Source organism: Euprymna scolopes, chromosome 42 (assembly GCF_053919585.1).
Source record: "Euprymna scolopes isolate OS-2025 chromosome 42, ASM5391958v1, whole genome shotgun sequence".
Lineage (NCBI taxonomy): Eukaryota > Metazoa > Mollusca > Cephalopoda > Sepiida > Sepiolidae > Euprymna > Euprymna scolopes.
The window spans coordinates 27,300,319-27,319,700 of record NC_136523.1 but is presented as its reverse complement, the minus strand read 5'-3'; the positions used below and the strand labels follow the sequence as shown (position 1 = coordinate 27,319,700).

Sequence of the window (19,382 nt, the reverse complement as noted above, 5' to 3'; positions counted from 1 at the left end):
TATTTAATTTAATTTAATTTAATTTAATTTAATTAATTAATTTATTTATTTATTTATTTATTTATAATAATAATAATAATAATAATAATAATAATAATAATAATAAATAAAAAAAAAAAACATTTAAAGGCTCAAAGAAGCATCATTATACTCCAAACATTTAATTTCTTTTTTTTTGTGAACGCATCATATGTAACTAGTTATTTGTTGCCTATGATTTAAAAAAAAAGTTTTTTTTTTTTCGCATGAAACGGAAATTAATTTAGGTGACTTTAATTTCACAATGAAACTATTTTCTAAAATAGAAATTTATTTGCCTGTTCTTTATGGTAATCGATTGATAATAATAATAATACTCTATAATGAATATGGAACAGGGGAATTAGCATAATTTAATATGATATTCGAGATTTTTGCTCGTTAAAAGCGGGCAAAAGTTATAGCCCGTTGCTTTAGAATGATGCTTTCATTAATAGTTGAATAGGGTTAATTTCCTCATTTTTTCATTAAAGATAACTGTGTATCGAACGGATACTATGATACTCAATTCGCTGTCCTTTATCATAAGCAAATTCCATATAAGATTTAAGTCAGAACAGCCTCGTAGTTTTCGAGAGAACTTCTAGAAGCTTCAAGAGTAAATGTGGCATTATGGTGACTAATCGCCAACTGTGCATCAAACAGATAACAATAGTTGTTTCATTGCATCTTATCATAGCAAAGGTTCATACAAGATACTAGTCAGATCGGAGCGGCAGTTTCCGGGTAAAAACTGGAATAGACGGACACACAGACCGACTAAGAGAAATATATATTATTAAACGCCGGTTATAGACTCAAAGAAGCATAATTTAATTTTTGTATTTATTTGTTTCCCCACTGAGCAAATTAGGTACAAGGCCGTTTTTTAATGTGAAGTGAGGGGAGGGAGACCAGCCCCCGATGGGTAGGAAATAGGAGCTGGATAGTGACAATTGGTATGAAGGGTTTCCCCTATATTAACCAAGGTCTGGTGATATGTGGAGTTACCCCCACATATGGTCTTTGCTTGCAGCATCTGCCGGAACAGGTGCTACACTTTGATATTGGCTCAAAGGCCACAAAGGTCCGTTTTGTGATAAGTATCAAGTGGCGCTTACGTCGTTCTTGCACCGAATACGGCACACACACACACGCACAGAGAGAGAGAGAGAGAGAGAGAGAGAGAGAGAGAGAGAGAGAGAGAAAGAGAGAGATAGTAAGGGAGGGAGAGAGAGAAAGAGTGAGAAAGCAAGAAAGAGAAGGAGAGAGAGATGGCAAGAGAGAGAGACAGGGAGAGGGAGAGAAAGAGTGAGATGGAAAGAGAGAGCGGGGGAGAGAGATAGAGGAGAAAAGCAAGAGAGAGAGTGAGAGACGAAAAAAAGAGAGAGAGCAAGAGAGTAAGAGAGAGCAAGAGAGAGATAGGAAGAACGAGAGAGAGGGAGAGGGAGATAGCAAGAGAGAGATAGGGAGAGAGATAAAGAGTGTGATAGCAAGATAAACAGAGGGGAAGAGAGATAGCAAGAGAGAGAGAGAGTGAGAGAGAAAAAGAGAGAGATAGCAAGAGAGAGAGAAAGAGAGAGAGAGAGAGAGAGAGAGAGAGAGAGAGAAATTAAATTCGTAGATTAATATTATTTCATCTACAAATTCTTCAAAAATATTTATGTTATTTATCACGTAAAGTCCGATGAAAATAAAAAAACGACAAAGAAACGGTACATAATTTGGTATAATTTAAGCGTTATAAACGTTGCAAGTTCAAAATTGATTTGCCTTAAAAAATAATTACACTATTTGACGAGCATAATTATGACGTCAGCCAAAAAGCGATCTTCCGAGTAAAGAAGCCGGTGAATAACACGTGATCATCGTTGAAAATGATAATGAAAAAAAAAAATACAAAACAAGACAACATTTCCTAAGGATAAACATAGAGGAAGGTTAGTACTTTCATCTCAAATATCCCGTTGTTACTTTTTTTAAGTGCAATATACAGGCATATATTCTCAAGGATAAATAATGCAAGATAAAGTTTTAAAAAGAATAAATGTTTTATTGTATAATTTAAATTGAACAATAAAAATAAAAATTTGGTATGTAACCGTCCGTCCTACATATTAACTTATATAATTTCCGTAATTTTTCGCAATTATTAAAAACTAGCATTTCGGCCAGGCGTTGCCCGGGTGTTTGGAGGTGTATGTTGAGCAACAAAAAAAAGCGGTCTATTTTTTAAACTTTGACCCCTATTATGACCCCTTAACATTTATTGTTTTGGGTTCAAATCAAGTTATTAAGTTAGATCCATGTCCAAGGAACCTATATCTAAAATTTCAAGTGTTTAGACCCCACATTGTCGGAGGAGTTTAGTAGAGGTCTCAAAGGTTAAATCGGTGAACGTTGACTCCTTTAACAGCGAACTGTCAGGCCGAAAACTGATCACATAGATTTTCCCAAATCTCAGTACCCTGTATATCAAATTTCGAGTCTGTAGACTTAAAATTGACAGAGTTATTGCGTAGGGAACTGTACACAGACACACACACAGGCACAAACAGACGCGTTCACTTATATATATATATATATATATATATATATATATATATGTATACATACATACATATATATATATATATATATATATATATATATATACGAGCAAACAGTTAATAAAACATGTTAAAAACACTTTGAAAAAGAGTTAAAAACATATTTAATCTGAAAAGGAAACACTTGATAAGTGGATAGTCCTTAATCCGCGGAGTTTCGAAGAAATACTTTCTTTCTCATCAGAGGGTAGGATTTAGCAAAATGCGGGATCGGATTTTGCATACAAAAGTATTTGATGAAACAACAAGTAAGTCAAAGATCTTACTTGATAACAAAAAAGTGAAGCATAGGGAATATGGTGAAGAAAAAGGTGATTACACGTGAATGGATAGTCTGGTGGAAGATAAACAATCCAATGACGGTAAAATCCAAAAATATTTATGTCTCGGCAGCAGTGAGAAAAGCATATCTTATTTTCCCTTGTACATATTTGTGAATTATTCCATGGATTTCGGCCTTTGGATTATTTTGGACCCTCTTCCAATCATGGATTTACTTGGATTTTACCTGTGCAAATGGAAATTCAATTAACTTTCTTAAAGTTATATTTTTGGATACAATCCACTATACAACCACCAAACCAAACACTACAAACAAGCGATTGAAGATACAAAAAGCTTTAAGAATAAAAACCTTTTACAAAATAACTGGATGCAACATGACTTCTGATTCCAAAATAATTGGATTCGGCATTAAATAATCCGAAAAGGGTTCATATGCCGTAAAAACAAAACAACGGAACCAAATCTTTTCTATAAAATCTATTATAACCTGCGTTCTACAGAATCGTCCAATCTAATCCGGTTTCGGTTTCGGTTTCGATTCTAACCCATGGCACCCAAATACTTTTTTCTTACTTTTGAAATCACAACTATAATAATATATACGACATCTGGACAAATTAAAATATCATATTTAAGCGTATTTTACTCCCGGGCAAAGCCTCCTCCCCACTATTCCCATATATAAAAGGCGATACGTCTGTCTGTCTGTCTCCATATTTTCAAACTATATCTTTTCCGAAATTAAAAGTCGCAGAGCAGTGCTAGGGGCCTCAAATGATTTGATATTTTTTTTCATGAACGGTTCTTTTATGGGTCTTCAGTCGGTCAAAAATTAAAAAAAATTGTTATACATTTTGTACATTCATATTAGTTCATTGTTAATTTATAATTTTTAATCAGTTCATATGCGTGTCATGTTGATACAGTGGTAACGTCACCAGCTTTGAATGTTAGTTTATGTGTCGATTCTATCTGATGGATCCAAATAACTTTGTTACTGTTGAAATCACGATTCTATAATAATATCACCCGGTAGTGTTAGATATTTTACGACCGGGCAAAGCCGGGTGCCCCCCTCCGCCGCTAGCGTTAGATAAAGAACATTATTATTTGTCGGTCTGCAGAACTAATTTATCTATGTATTTTTGTAATTAGGAACGTTTTAGTAAAATAATAAACAAAAGAACAATAGACCAATATGCTTATAGGTTTCAGAATTTAGAACAGGTATTGGAGAATAATAATAATAATAATAATAATAATAATAATAATAATAATAATAATAATAATAATAACAGGAATGCGACCATGACGAAATGAAAGTCCAAATGCTAAAACAAATATCTTTCAAAATAACAGAGGAAACGTGATTCAAAGTCACATGTTAAAAGATCTGCGTTGAATGAAGTAATAGCAACCGAGTAAAGATATACAGTGGACCCCCCGATATACGAGATTAATTTGTTCGCGGATGAAGCTCGTATCTCGAATTAAAATGGCGCCATTAAGGAGACGTAGTGAAACACGACACACTCTCGCACCTAGCGGTTGCATTTGGAAACTCGTAACTTGGATTTTCGCTCGTATGCAGGGGAGGATTTTTGCTCTGAATCCATCTCGTATCTCGAATTTCTCGTACTCGGGTAGCTCGTATGTCATGGATCCACTGTATACAGTTTCAATTTGTCCAGATTTTGTATATATTATTATAGAGTCGTGATTTCAAATGTTGTATATTATAGGAGATTATATTAACAGAATAATATATTAAAACGTGCCATGTGCTATCTAGTGCATGTGAGTTATTGTTCTTTTAACGGACAGATAATAAACGCATAAATCGTATGTATGTTGTTTAGTTAGGAGGACATGATATTGACGTGTAAACTGAGTCATGTTGTATCAGACTTATCGCGCAGGAATATTTTACAGTTCATATATAAAAAGAATAATATATGCTTCATACCTTTTTTCTTAAAGAGTTCTATCTTCCCGCTGCTCCGTGACGAACCATGAAACGACCAGCACCATCCAATTGAGACATCTGTTCTTACTTGTGAAACAACAAAACAACACTTTATATTTTTATAATATAAATTTATTACAGTTGTCTCAAATGGTTTTCACAGGATCTGCAGTTCGTCTACATTTTCTATTCTTACGACCCGCTCTCTGTCTGTCTTTCCACCCCTGTGACTAGATCGTCCGTCCGCTCCGGCAGTCAAACTTCAACTCTTTGAATCTCTCCAAAACTAACTACATCAAGTGTTTCTTTACGTCACCTCATTACGTGTCTCAGACCAACCTAATGTCCCCATCTAATTATTTGTTTATCCGAACCCAAAATAATGTTTACATCTATTTTCACATTCCTTTTGCGATTCCTCGTCATTCATCTCTTCCCCAATTTAATTGTCTATTCTTCTAATCATAATAACTGATCCAGCGACCACCCGTCGCTCAAATCAAGTATTATTATTATTATTATTATTATTGTTATTATTATTAGATTAATAATAATAATAATAATGATAATAATATTTTCATCCTTGGGCCTGCTTGCCACAGTTCACACAGATACAACGCTATGATCACAGCCTAAAAGGGTAAGAACATTACACAAATAAAAAATGTATTAGAGTGCCATCAGCTAGAATCGAAACTGGAAGTAAAACTAGCATTCAAAGCTGGTAAAGTTACCACTGTACCAACATAACACACATATGAACTGATTAAAAATTAAAAATTACAAAAAACTAAGATGAATGTACAAAATGTATAACGATTTTTTATAAAAATTTGGCCCCTTAAAATCTATTTGAACCGGCTTAAAACCCATAAAAGAACGGCCCATAAAAAACATCCCATCATTTGAGGCCCCTCGCTTTAGTTTCGGAGAGATTTAGAAATAGTTTTAAAAAAGAGTTTAAAAATATGGAGACAGACAGACAGACAGTCAGACAGACAGACATATAGCCTTTTATATATATATATAAGATTTTTTACTTTTAATTATAATAGTCGATTTTCCTAAACTGATTATCAGCAAGATAACCCGCTGTCGCCCTGGCATAATCTAATATCACGTGCGGTCTTGTATCTATATTAAAACGTCTTCTTTCGATTTATTCCAGCTTTTGCGGTCGACGTTACCCATTTGCTTCCATAACGCTATTTATTTTTTCGGCAAAATCTCCTCCCGTGTACAAGATGGGTCGCAGTTCGAATAGTTCCCGCCGGCGTCGTCGCTACCAAAACGACCTAATGGTGGAACGCCTCATCACAAAAGAAAGCATCTGTTGTCCAACTGTAATTAACTTGATGAAGAGAGTCGACAGGGCTCTTTTCTGTCCCGGGATGAATCCCAAATTCGTATACACTGATTGCGCGCTCTCGATCGGTTACGGGACCCGCCTCAGTTCCCCGTCTCAACACGCAAGAGCCCTGGAAGTGCTCGTGTCTTTTCTTCCCGTCGGTGGCCGAGCATTGGACATTGGCTGTGGGCACGGTTACATGACAGCGTGTCTCGCCATTTTGGCTGGTTGCGACGGGTTGGTTATCGGGATTGACCACGTGAAACCGTTGGTGGAAAATGCCAAGAGCAACATTATGCAGATAGAGCAAACGGCGTATATGTTCCAAACCAGAAACGTAGAATTCATTACGGCGGATGGTCGGATGGGATGGGTGTCCGATGCGCCTTATCACGTGATACATGTTGGTAAGTACTTTTCGTACGCATTGATATCTACTATTCCACGTTTTTGTCAACTTAATATATGTAGCTAACTAATCAACTATACATACACAAATACAAACACACTCACACGCATATATATAGGAAAGAACTTGAATGCCTACTAGACACTATCCTCGATTGTCTAAGGTCTCTCTGTACAGGGTTTGTCAGAACAACCTGTCATGAGGAAACTTTTCCATAGAAGTAAACTCTGACCAAATATTCAAAATCACATTCAGTATTCGCTGCCCAAATAAGATCTCCTCACTATGGCTAACTTACATTAGCTTTTACGAGGAATGGTGCACCTTCGCCAAGTGATGTTACCTCAATTAACACCCAGAAGCTGGATACTCCACCAGATTAGATGAATTATAGTCCTGGAATCAATTAAGACCAAGAAACCAAAGCAAAATATATACTACACCATATGAAAATGGTTAATTGGGGAGAGGAAAATTCAGTGTTTGAGAGAACTTCAATGGAACATTCGAATATCTATGTATCTCATATGGGGTTCATATGTTAGCCCCGGGTAAAAAAAAAATAAAGCAAAAATGAAATATATGTTATATATATTAGAGCATATTGGTGAGCGAAAATAACAAACATTGTAATTTCGCATACACATCTCAGCAGCAACCAAATAGCGTTACTGTGAGAAGCACTGATTGTCACCTAGGCGATCGAGTTTCAATCCATGTATGAAGAAGCTTCTAGTCTAGCCGCACTAATGAGTTGTGATACAGCGAATCAGTACTATATTTGGATAACTATATATATTAAGGAATAAACCGACAACTACTTTAGGACACGATCTTAGATAGGGAACATTTATTTTTTTTTTTTTTCTAATTAAAGTAAAAAGTCCATCTTCATGGTGTGTAGAACTCTTTTGTGGGTGTTTTTTTAAAATATAAAACCGAAAAAAGCGCTCGGTCGCGAAATATGAAATTGCAAAATGGTGTCGGCAAATATAAACATCTTCAATTGGAAAATCAAAGAATAAACAGATAAACCGATTTAGAACAAGCTTTCAGATGCGGATTTTTTTTTTCCTTTTTTCTAATTAATTTTGGATTTTCAAACCCCTCGCCAGAGAAAACATTTCTCTTTGTTTCCATGGCAAATGCTCGTCTGAGCTCCATTCTCTGGTCCCCCCTCGCCAATCTTTTTAAAAAAACACCCGACTTGCTGAAACCACCGTCAATAATTTTCCCCACTCCCTATCTGTGCCTACATCAAAACGTAGATTCCATGAACAAAGCTTTTTTCTTAGAACTGCACGCCTGTGGAACTCTGTTCCGCTTGCCTGTTTCCCTCCCGACTTCAACCTGTATGTCTTCAAGTCCAACACAAACAAATTCCTGATGAACCGCTCCCCTAAGTAATGACACCTTACCAATTCTCCAATACTATTGCTACACTATCCCTTTGATTACTGTACACACAATAACCCTTATCCCCGAGTAGCCATTGGGCCTTGATAAGTGGTGAACTTCATGTAAAAAAAAAAAAAAATTTCCTAAAGATGCTTTTACTTGCTGCCACATTCTTTTTCCGCGCGTATTTTCGACTTTATATTAAGCTAGCCTGGGTGCCCCGGCGTTGCCCGGTTGTTTGAAGGTGTGTGTTGAGCAAAAACAACAAAAAAGTGGTACTAGTCAGGCAGGCTCGTACCGTGGTGGAGAAAAAAACGTGACGTCTTTGCATTATATCCATCGCCAAACCGGAAGTGAAGAAGCTTTGAATTAAGGCTAGTAAATCGAAAAGAGGGGACGACTTTCGAAAATATCGACGAAAACAGCGACCCCTCCTTGTAGAAAAGTGCCCAGTTGAGGGTGAAGAAATGAATGTTTTAGCCAATTTTTCGATATTTGTCGTTCGAAGGTTTGAGCTTCAAAACGATACTCATCTCGTGAAAATCCGTCGACTCCGTCGAAAGTTTTAGACATACATACATACAAACATGATGATTGCAACATCTTGTCAGACGAGTGCCACTCCCTCAGACATGAGCCCACAAATGACTTCCATCGCCACAGGACCATTTTAATAGACAAATGCGTGAGGGAGTATCTATACGCAGATGAAGTTACAGAGTCTTAGCTTTATACGACAGCTAAGTCTCTCTCTCGGTTCAAAATGTTGAGATCCAACAACAAGCAAGAGCAAGATAGCCAGCAACAAGTTAAACTGCAGACCAGCTTAATACGGGTACTGGTCTCCCGCTTTATGGTTTTTTAAATTAGAAATTTGCTTCTCCTAGAAAGGTTGCCTTCACCACGGCTTACGGGAGCCCTCTCCACCCCAACGCACACATACATACACACAAACACCCACGGTGCTAATTGACCGTTGACCCCCCAAAAAGGGTTCATTCGCCCTTTGGAAGGTCTTGTTTTTAATCCTTCAGGGAGACTAGCCACCCTCCTCACAAAACAAGTCTGGTAGGGGAACCAGTTTAGTCGCCGGTGACCCGACCATGAGGCAGGTAGTGCTGGGTTACATGGTACCAGTAGCATATGACATGACCTGACACATACAAAATACATACATGCATACATACATACATACATACATACATGCATACATACATTTAAACAGACAGGTGAGTTTCATATTATAGATAAAACATTAAAAAAACTAACATTAAAAAACAGAGTTCTACGTGCAAATACCAGCTAGATCGATCTGGATAATACACCGTGAGGATTGACTTTTAATTTTACTTCCGATAAAAAAAGCCCAAATATCAGCTGACGTGATGTAGTAAACAAACACAGACGGAGTTTGATGAACGACATTATCATTATTATTTTTTTTATTTTTTATTTTATTTGCGAATTAGTCTACCCGGCAAATTACCCTTGTAATATATAATATGCTATAGAGGATTGCTTCTATAATAATACATACGCAATCTGTATTAATTTAAATTAAAATTTCAAGCTGTTTCAGCAGCTTTTCGGCCTAGCTTGAATTGATAATTATACGATTTTGCATAGTTTTTATGTTGTATTCAAGGTTCTAAAGAAGGCATAATTGTTTTAAAACGATTGTAATTAAAATGAAATGTAATGTACTTCGTTCGTATTGAAATTAATATCAACTTTAAGATTAATGCTTTTATATTCCTAAGGATTTCTTTTTTACATTTCCACAGATTGGAATTTTTTATGACCATAAGGCCATCATCACTGTAAAGACCGAAGGTGTCTACTTCAATATTCGTATTAATCTATAAATATACAATCGAAAATGTATGTATGTATGTATGTATGTATGTATGTATGTATTTATGTATTTATGTATGTGTGTTCACTTTTTCTGTATGTCTACAAAAGGCTTCTTTCAGAGAAGCGGTCGCTCGCTTAACAACTTTTTAAAACTTTTTATATCACATATAAATCGTAATATCTCACAGTTAACAACGAAGCTCGCCTGTCTATTTAATTTGCTCGATTTCGGGAAGATAAACATTCAACATTTGTCGCTCGCCGCATGTGGGTTAGTCTTTTTTCTATAACACCTTGGGAAAAGAAAAAAAATTAAAAAAGCGTTCCGCAGTAAATGAATACCATCCCGCAGTCAAACTTGACCTCATTGACTCATTAAAACGGGCACCTGCCAAATCCAAGTAATTAAATAAATTCACACGTGTTAGCATCTCGCGGTGGGGCAATGGTTAACGTCGCAGGGTTCTTTTTTCACGCTTTAATTTACAACTTTGCCTCAACGGTTCGGGTTCGATCCTAATACTTACTTTTTTCTTAACACCCCCCACCTTTCCACACACACCTCCAAACACCCGGGCAACGCTGGGTACCCCTCGCTAGTATTATATAAGATGCAAATATCCAGTATGTCAGTCATTTCAGCTGAGTCCAGGAGCACATCAAAAGAGCCCGCCTGACTAAACTAGCATTTTTGGTGTCTTTAAAAAAAACACCCAATATTTTTGCTGGCGAGAAGACTTTGTTTCAAAAAATCAAAATAAAATTATTGTCCAAGACTTATTGTCTATCTACATAAAAACATCGTTTCCGAAACGATCGTACACTTTATTGATTTTGTTTTTCCTTATGAAACCGATTTTTAATTTTTAATTTTAATCACAAATCGCAAATCATCTTACACAATATTAAAATATCTCTAGAATATATATGACTATCGAGCTTATTATATATCTACATTACAACGAGCACTGTTTTATTTTATTTTAATTGTATTAATGAATTTAATAATACATTAAAATAAACTCTGCTCTCTAGACTGTTGTTTTAATCTCCTTAATATATATATATATATATATATATATATATATATATATATATATATACAAACAAACGCACAAACACACAAACACACACATATATGTATGTTATATATTTGCCCTCTATAGGCCCCACAACAGCGGAGTTACTATCTTTAAGAGCATATCTGAGAAAATAGACCCCATACTGTCTTCACATCCCTCGGCTAACATCCACATCTGTGGTGACTTCAACGTCCATAACGTGGAATGGCTGACCCATTCAAATAAGACAGATGATGAGGGGAGGTTTTGTCATGATTTTGCCATTGCTTATGACCTCACTCAGATTGTTCGCGAACCCACCCGTGTGCCCGATACACCCGATCAATATGCAAGCCTCTTAGACCTTTTTCTCTCAACTTCCCCTGAGCTATGTTCATGTTCCGCTCATTCTCCTCTAGGATCCTCCGACCACTCCGTCGTATCAGTTAAGATAAAAACGAAATGTAAGAAGCCCCCAGACGTACCCCTCCACTGTACTGTATACCGATACTCTATGGCTGACTGGGATAGCTTCCGTACATTCATATCTGATTTACCTCTGCACTCCATGTTTAAAAAGGAAGTGTCCTCTATAGTATCAGATCTGACCGAATGGTTAATTGTAGGCATAGACCAATTCATACCATCTAAAAAATTCCAACAAAAACCTAACAGCCAGCCATGGTTCTCCCTAGAATGTGCTGCTGCTATCGCGCACAGAAATCACTTTTTCCATAGCTACCAACGTAATAGATGCACTGAGACTAAAGCTGCTTTCAGGACTGCCAGCAACCACTGTAAAAGAGTAATAAAAAATGCAAGAGAGCTATATGCCCAGTCTGTTAAATCCAAGGTAGCTGATCAGCGGCTTGGATCCCACCAGTTTTGGCAAATAACAAATAGGATCCTGAACAGAAGTGTGCGTTCTATTCCAACCATTATCAATGGACCAGAGGTCATCTCGTCAGCGTCAGACAAGGAACTTTGCAGCTAATTCTACCCTATGCGACGAAGGCCATCAACTCCCCATATTTCCTCCTATAACACAGAACAAGCTAGGTAACATACAAATATCCGTGCATGAGGTTGCCAAGCTAATAAAAAAACCTAGATTCCAGTAAAGCAACTGGCCCTGATGGCATCCCAATTATAGTGTTAAAAAAGCTTCAACCAGAACTTGCTCCCATACTTACGAAACTATTTAAGCGGTGCCTTAAGGAGAAGTGCTTTCCGACCCCCTAGAAGACCTCATCAGTTTGCCCTGTATTTAAGAATTCAGGTGATAAGTCCTCTCCCTCTCAGTACAGACCAATAAGTCTCCTGTGTGTTATGAGTAAGTTGCTGGAATCCATATTAAATAGAGAAATAGTCAACCACCTCAGCAGGAATAACTTCTCAGTGACACACAATATGGTTTCCGCTCTGCAAGATCTACCGCAGATGTGCTGACGGTTTTATCCCACAGGATTAGTGAATCTCTTGACAAAGGCTTCCTTTCTAGGGCAATTGCTCTTGACATATCAAAGGCCTTCGACAAGGTATGGCATAAAGGTCTACTTCACAAGATTTCCAGCTACGGTATAACTGGAAATGTTTTCTCAATCATTAAATCATTTCTCTCCGATAGGTTCATAAGAGATGGACAAGGTAGATGGACAAAAATCGGAGGCCTGCAATATAAATGCTGGAGTCCCTCAGGGGTCAATCCTGGGCCCAACTCTCTTCCTGATCTACATCAATGACCTCCCTAAACACATACTTAAATCATTCGTTGACATCTATGCTGATGACACGACCATCTACGACAACACATCAAAGGCTGTAAATGACAAAGTTCTCTCGGATTCTCTCTCCTCTGATCTCGAGCGCGTGGTTCAGTGGGGGAAGACGTGGCTGGTTACCTTTAATGCATCCAAAACCAAACTCCTATCCTTACATCATCAACACTCTGATCCCCAGCTGGCATCAATTGTGATGGATGGCTCTCGTCTGGGTGAGGCCCCGTGTTTTGACAAGCTTCTAGGTTTGACCTTTACTCCTGATCTGAAATGGAACACGTACATCAAGTCTGTTGCCAAGGTCGCTGGAAAGATGGTGGGATCCTTCTACCGCCCCAGAAGATATCTCACTACTGATGCAATTCTCTATCTATATAAAAGCCAAGTACGTCCAAGGATGGAATACTGTTGCCATATCTGGGCAGGAGCTGCCAAAAACAGCCTATCATGCCTTGACAGAGTACAAAATAGACTTCGTGGTTTAGTGGGAGATGCCCTTTTCTCTACCCTGCAACCTCTCTCCCACAGAAGAGACGTTGCGAGCCTATCCTTGTTTTATCGTTATTTCCATGGCAGGTGCTCGTCTGAACTCCAATCTCTGGTGCCCCCTCGCCAATCTTTCACGAAAAACACCCGTCTAGCTGAATCCACTATGAAAAATTTCCCCCACTCTATATCTGTGCCTAAATCAAAACGCGGATTCCATGAACAAAGCTTCTTTCTTAGAACTGCACGCCTGTGGAACTCTGTTCCGTCTGCCTGCTTCCCTCCGGACTACAACCTGGATGTCTTCAAGTCCAATGTTAACAAATTCCTAATGAACCGCCACTTAATTAAACACTTCATCAAATCTCCACACTAACGTAATGTATTTGCAATAACCCTTATCCCTGAGTGGCTTCCGGGCCTTGATAAGTGGTGATCACTGTGTAAAAAAAAAGGCGTGCTACGACTTTGTACCCTTCTCTCCCTGCCACGCCCTTCTCTCCCGACCTGAACCCGCTGAACTACTTCCTTTGGTTACACGTTGGGAACATTACCAACATTACCTCATACAACACCAAAACCAGTCTGATCGCCGATATTCGTCAAGCTCCCGCCAGCGCTCCCAGTTCCTGATCCGCATTGAGGCGATGATTGAGGCTGAAGGCAGGTACATTGAACAAAAATTTGTGGCGTTGTTTTCTTTAGGGAAAACCTTATATTGTTCCAACTTGTAGTAAGGAAAATAACGGGATTTGTGTATTTAAACAGGTTTAGTCTACTTGCTCATGGCAAAGTGAACGGTTGTCTTTTCAATTTTACCCTCTTAGCGTCTATTTTTGACAGATAAAACCGAATCGAATTCTCTACTATCATATAGAAAGTATTTTTTTGCGTGTGTGTGTGTGTGTGTGTGTGTGTGAATTCGCTCCCTATAGGCTAGAAAAGAGTTGGCTCAATTCTTATGAAATTTCACACGAAAATAGTTTACCTGACCGTTTGTGTTCGTGGATAGGTTTTGTATCGGAATGTCTTCGATAAGTTTCGATACTCAAAATAATCCACAGAAAAAAATGCGATTTTGACCAAAGTTAACATCTCCCACAACCGAACATCAAAAGAGCATTTTTATTACCCGACAAGCCGAAAGGGCCGACATATAAAATCAACAGTAGATTCTTTGATATGACAACGGCGCGTTCGAAATGAATGTTTCTGTTTAGAGCACAATTGAACCATGATACTTTACTTTTGCATTTTAAATTCAAGCCATTATCACCGCACAACCAGGAAGGTTAGGAATATAACATCAATAGAATGTTCTTTGATATGATAGGGGCGCGTTCGAAATGAATGTTTCTGTTTAAAACACAATTGAACACTGATACTTGACTTTTTCATTTTAAATTCAAGCTATTATCATCGCGCAACCAGGAAGGTCAGGCATATAAAATAAACTGTAGGTTCTTTGATATGATAGGGGCGCGTTCGAAATGGATTTTTCTGTTTAGAGCACAATTGTCACACATGCACTTAGACAAAATTAATAGAGATGTGTTAAACTCGTATCCCTGGCAACGTCGGGTATCCCTGTTAGTTAAGACACATGTTAGGACTATTTGTGTTTGTTTTTATTTATTTGTTTGCTTTGTTTTGTTTTCTTTACACGGATTCTATTCTTTTGCACAGGCGCCGCTTATGAGCAGGTCCCGTCTATGCTACTTGACCAGCTGGAGATTGGCGGTCGACTCCTGATGCCAATCGGAAGACAAGGTGAGAAACAGACGCTTTATCATTTCGACAAACTCGACGACGAGACCATCGTAACTCACGCCGTGAAGGACGTTTTTTTCGAACCGCTGTGCGACCTCTGCCAGCAATGTCCAGTCCTCGCGCACGCCAAGTAATGCGATCTTTTCGAAGTACAACTTCTTTATAAATATATATACACATATATAAATAATACTAATAAAAATGAATGCTTGTGTAAGACTTTAATGCTGAACGAACAGTGCACACATGCTCGTCTCCGTCGCACGTTTGCACGTGTACCCGCATGTGTGTTCTCGCCAGTGAGTGATCAAGTAACTCAATCGATTAAATAAAAGTTTTTTTTTTTTCCATGCGGTGCTTATTTGTCACTTGGACTTAATGGGGCTAGATTTCGGAACCCTGTCTAACTAACGGGAAGTTTATCATGACGTCCAATGAAGGTTATCCCATTGCACGACAAGAACGAAAAACAACAACAACAAAAAAACGATAAACAATTTTTTTTTAATAAATAGAAAGGTAAATAGGGAAAGAAAGGTATAGTCAGTTTTATGTTCACCAATAACAATGTCTGCCAAATTAGTCCCTCTGTTGGTTCTCAAAGAAATCCATTAATAATATTGTAAGGGATAGTAGGGGTAAGAATATAGGTGTAGTCAGGGTTTACTGCGTGTCAAAGAACTTAAATAAAACATGTCAACACTTAATTCTTTTAAAAGAGGGTGTATGTAAATTACCTCCCTTGCGCCATAAACTTAAATGTTCTCATTCAAGAAAATTTCAATCCTCTTGGTTCTGTAATCCAAGAAAATAATCCAAATCTGTGGTGTAACGTATTTCTATAGAATATATTTTGGTTCCTTTTGACGTGAATTCTAACGTCTCATTGGTGTTAGTATTCTTTTTTACAAGACCAATTCTAGGCCTTCTTCCTCGGTGAAGAGGTCGTTGTAATTTCGTTTACGACTGTTTTTCTGACTAATTCTGTGTCGTCTTCCTTGACGAATCTCGATTGAAGAAAAAGAAACCAAACCACTGGTTTCTCTTGTTTAAACTTGCGATTTTTAACGTCTTTTCTCTTGACGCGGGAAAGCGAGCCGAGTTCTTTCTCGTGTTCAAAAGTTCCCACAAAATGGGGCACACATCTCCTTTCATCAATCGAAAGGCACGTGATATAACAAGCAGTAGCAGCACAAGTTATACCAAGAAGGGAGGAGGTAAAGAATGGGAGGGAGAGAGAAGGAAAGACAGAAGGTGGAAAATAAAGTTTTTACATAACAGTCGACTTGGTGGGGAGTTAAGGAGCGAGAGGTATGTTCATATTGCATATAAACTATAGTCGGGGAACGAAGGGGTCACCTTCCATAATTTAGTCGGGGAACGAAGGGGTCACCTTCCATAATTTAGCAATCCAAGGAAGAAACTATAGGAGCAAAAGGCTTTGTGGCATCTAGGACCTCAACAACGGAAATTTATTATTTGTCGGGATGGTCAGATCTTATTCATTGCCAGCAGTCAATGAACAACTATTGGGCAAATAGAGTACAACTACCCAGCTCCGTAAAGAAGGGCCCACTGGATGAAAACAACTTTTATTTTTAATGCCTCAGTCTAGGAGGATTTCTCCTTCTCTGATCGAGAACAGCGCTATGTCCTAACCATTCCAAAATCACTGTAATCGTGAGTCACCTCCCGATCAGGTCCACTCAGCATAATGTTTTCCCCGTACTTATACACATTCCCGTCCTCAATGTTTTTGGCCTTGTTCAACCTGACATTAGCATCGACACATACGCAAAGACTTGGTGGGAGGGATAAAGGATTATTATTATGTAATTATAACTGTTTTGTCATTATTTCGTTAAGGTCTTGTTCATTGTCAGTAGTATAAACTTACGTAGGGAGTATGTGCGTCAGTGATTGGCACAAGTGCTATATCATCACAGATATCAAAACAGTTACTATACTTTATTCAAGCAAAAGTGCTTGTTTGTTATATCTCTAAAAATGTCATGTTGCTGTCTCTGCGCACACTTTATGGCATAATCAGTTTGTTGACGTCAAAAGATGATATTATTGAAGTATGTTTCAATCCGTTAAATAGAGAGAACATATAGACGCAGTGAATGGCGTCATAAAATTATAACGTCATGCATTGAATCAAAGATAAATATATTTTATTCAAAAAATCCCATTCATGCTTCCGTTCAGTCTTGAAAGACAAAGGATACCACTTAGGGGCAGTAGCTTATATAATTGTGAGGCAAGGTTTGCGCAATCTCCAACCACACCTCTCCTGAATCGGCACAGTTTGAGTCAAGTGGCAAGGAGAAGATCAGGGCGACTGGAAACAATGCCGAGATAAGCGGAGAGCACCTGAAAGTCCGAAATGGTCCCCTATTTAGTACTGACTAGTTTTTATGTTGCTTAAGTTTTTGAGCAAGAATCAGTGTGTCACCGTAATTATGCCATATAGATTTAAACAATCCGTGAACCAAATATACTTGTTTGACATTTTTTGCTTTGTTGTTTGTCTCCGAGCACACGATATGACGTCATAACGGAGTGACGGCTCCGAGAATAAAGGAAACTACAGGCATAAAGAAATGTAAACATTATTTTATCGATTTCTGTGTTGCTCTTATTTTTCAGAAAAGTTGAAGGTCTTTATTCCAGGTCCGATGGCTCAATCAGATGAACAACGAACCGGCTGAATGAAACCTATCGAACGAGAAGGTATTGCCCCTTTCAATGTTTGCAATCTGTATATGTTGTGTGAACAGACACTTAGATGTTATACACACGTTGATGTAACCACTAGAGATCAGCATACAAATATACAAAATTATGTATACACACAAATCCAAAAAATGAGGAGATCCTGGTCACGGCACCAATCGATATATATATATATATATATATATATATATATATATATATATATATATATATATATATATATATATATCGATTAGTGCCGTGATCAGGATCTCCTCATTTTTCAAAAATGTGTGTACGTTTCTGTACGCCCGCTTATTTTATCTTACTTTATATCGCTCTGCATAATAATATCACCATCTGTGCTAAATCATCCACCGATAAAGGGGCATCCGAATATTCCCAGTAAAATGGTAAAGCCTGGGAGAGTAAATCTCCTCGGACTAAACGGACCCATACATCTGTCTTACAACAACGTAGTGATTTTCACATTAGGTCACTTATTCAACATGATTTCAAGATAGCAGGACGATACTATATGACATTATAAAATAATGTCGCCATGTTTGGAGGACTAATTTACATAAGTCATAAAAGCTTTCGACTTGGAAAGGCACAGAGAATGTTGCAACACCAATTTAAATTGCAGAGAAAAACAACGATCACAATCAGTGAGAATTAACTGTTAGAACTGGAAGCATAATAATAATAATAATAATAATAATAATAATAAGAAGAAGAAGAAGAAGAAGAAGAAGGACAAGATAAAGAAGGAAGAGGAAGAGGAAAAAGACAAGGAGAAACAGATGGAGGACAGAGAATAGAAGAAGCTCGGAAAGACTTGAAAAGGGAGATAAAAAAGATCGCGGAAGGTAGTAGTTGTATCTGCTGTGATAGTTGATGTGACAAAAGGTTGGAGTACTTCAAAAGATTGCTGTGTTGGGAACCGCCAGAACATTGCGGAAAGTGCTGTAAATCAGGAAAAAGATACTGATAGCCTATCTTCATTTGTTAACAGCAACAACAAAATCAGCAACAAAAACAGCAACAGCAACAACAACAGCAAAAGCAACAGTATAAACAACATCAGCAACAATAACAATAATAACAATACGAACAACAGCAGCAGCACCACCAACAGACAACAAGTGTCAAAGCAACAGTAATAACACTGCATACACAAAAGACGCAACAAAACAACAACAACAATAGAACACAGAAACAGTAACAAAACACTAGCAATAGTTACAACAACGGCACGAACAATAACATTAACAACAGCAACACCAAAAACAACAACAACAACAACAGCAACAACAGCAATAGAAACACCAACAACAAATACAACAACCACAACAGCTACAATAACGACAACAATGACAACAGTAATAAGCAAAATTACTACAACAACAGGAAAAGAAACAGCAATAGAATCCACAACAACAGTAACAGCAACAACAATAGTATCAATACATCAACAATCACAACACCACCAAGAACAACGACAAAACCAACAGCAATAAAAAACAATAGCAAAATCAACTAAAAACAACAGCAATCATAACAACAGAAACAACAACAACGTCAACAGCAACAACAACAGCAGCAGCAACAACAACAGAAATAGTAACAATAACGTAATCCCACACAACAATAGTAACAACAACAACAACAACAGA

The 19,382-nt window shown here is 37.6% G+C and overlaps 1 protein-coding gene across 1 annotated transcript; it reads left to right on the top strand.

The window, feature by feature from the left end:
* Nucleotides 1–1,800: 1,800 nt before the first annotated feature.
* Nucleotides 1,801–15,335, top strand: LOC145266972 (protein-L-isoaspartate(D-aspartate) O-methyltransferase-like). The gene is made up of 3 exons (XM_080122811.1): nucleotides 1,801–1,958; nucleotides 6,047–6,633; nucleotides 14,902–15,335. The coding sequence occupies exons 2-3, from the start codon at nucleotides 6,123–6,125 to the stop codon at nucleotides 15,117–15,119; spliced, it is 729 nt and encodes a 242-aa protein (XP_079978937.1). The 5' UTR covers nucleotides 1,801–1,958; nucleotides 6,047–6,122; the 3' UTR covers nucleotides 15,120–15,335.
* The last annotated feature ends 4,047 nt before the right edge of the window (nucleotides 15,336–19,382 follow it).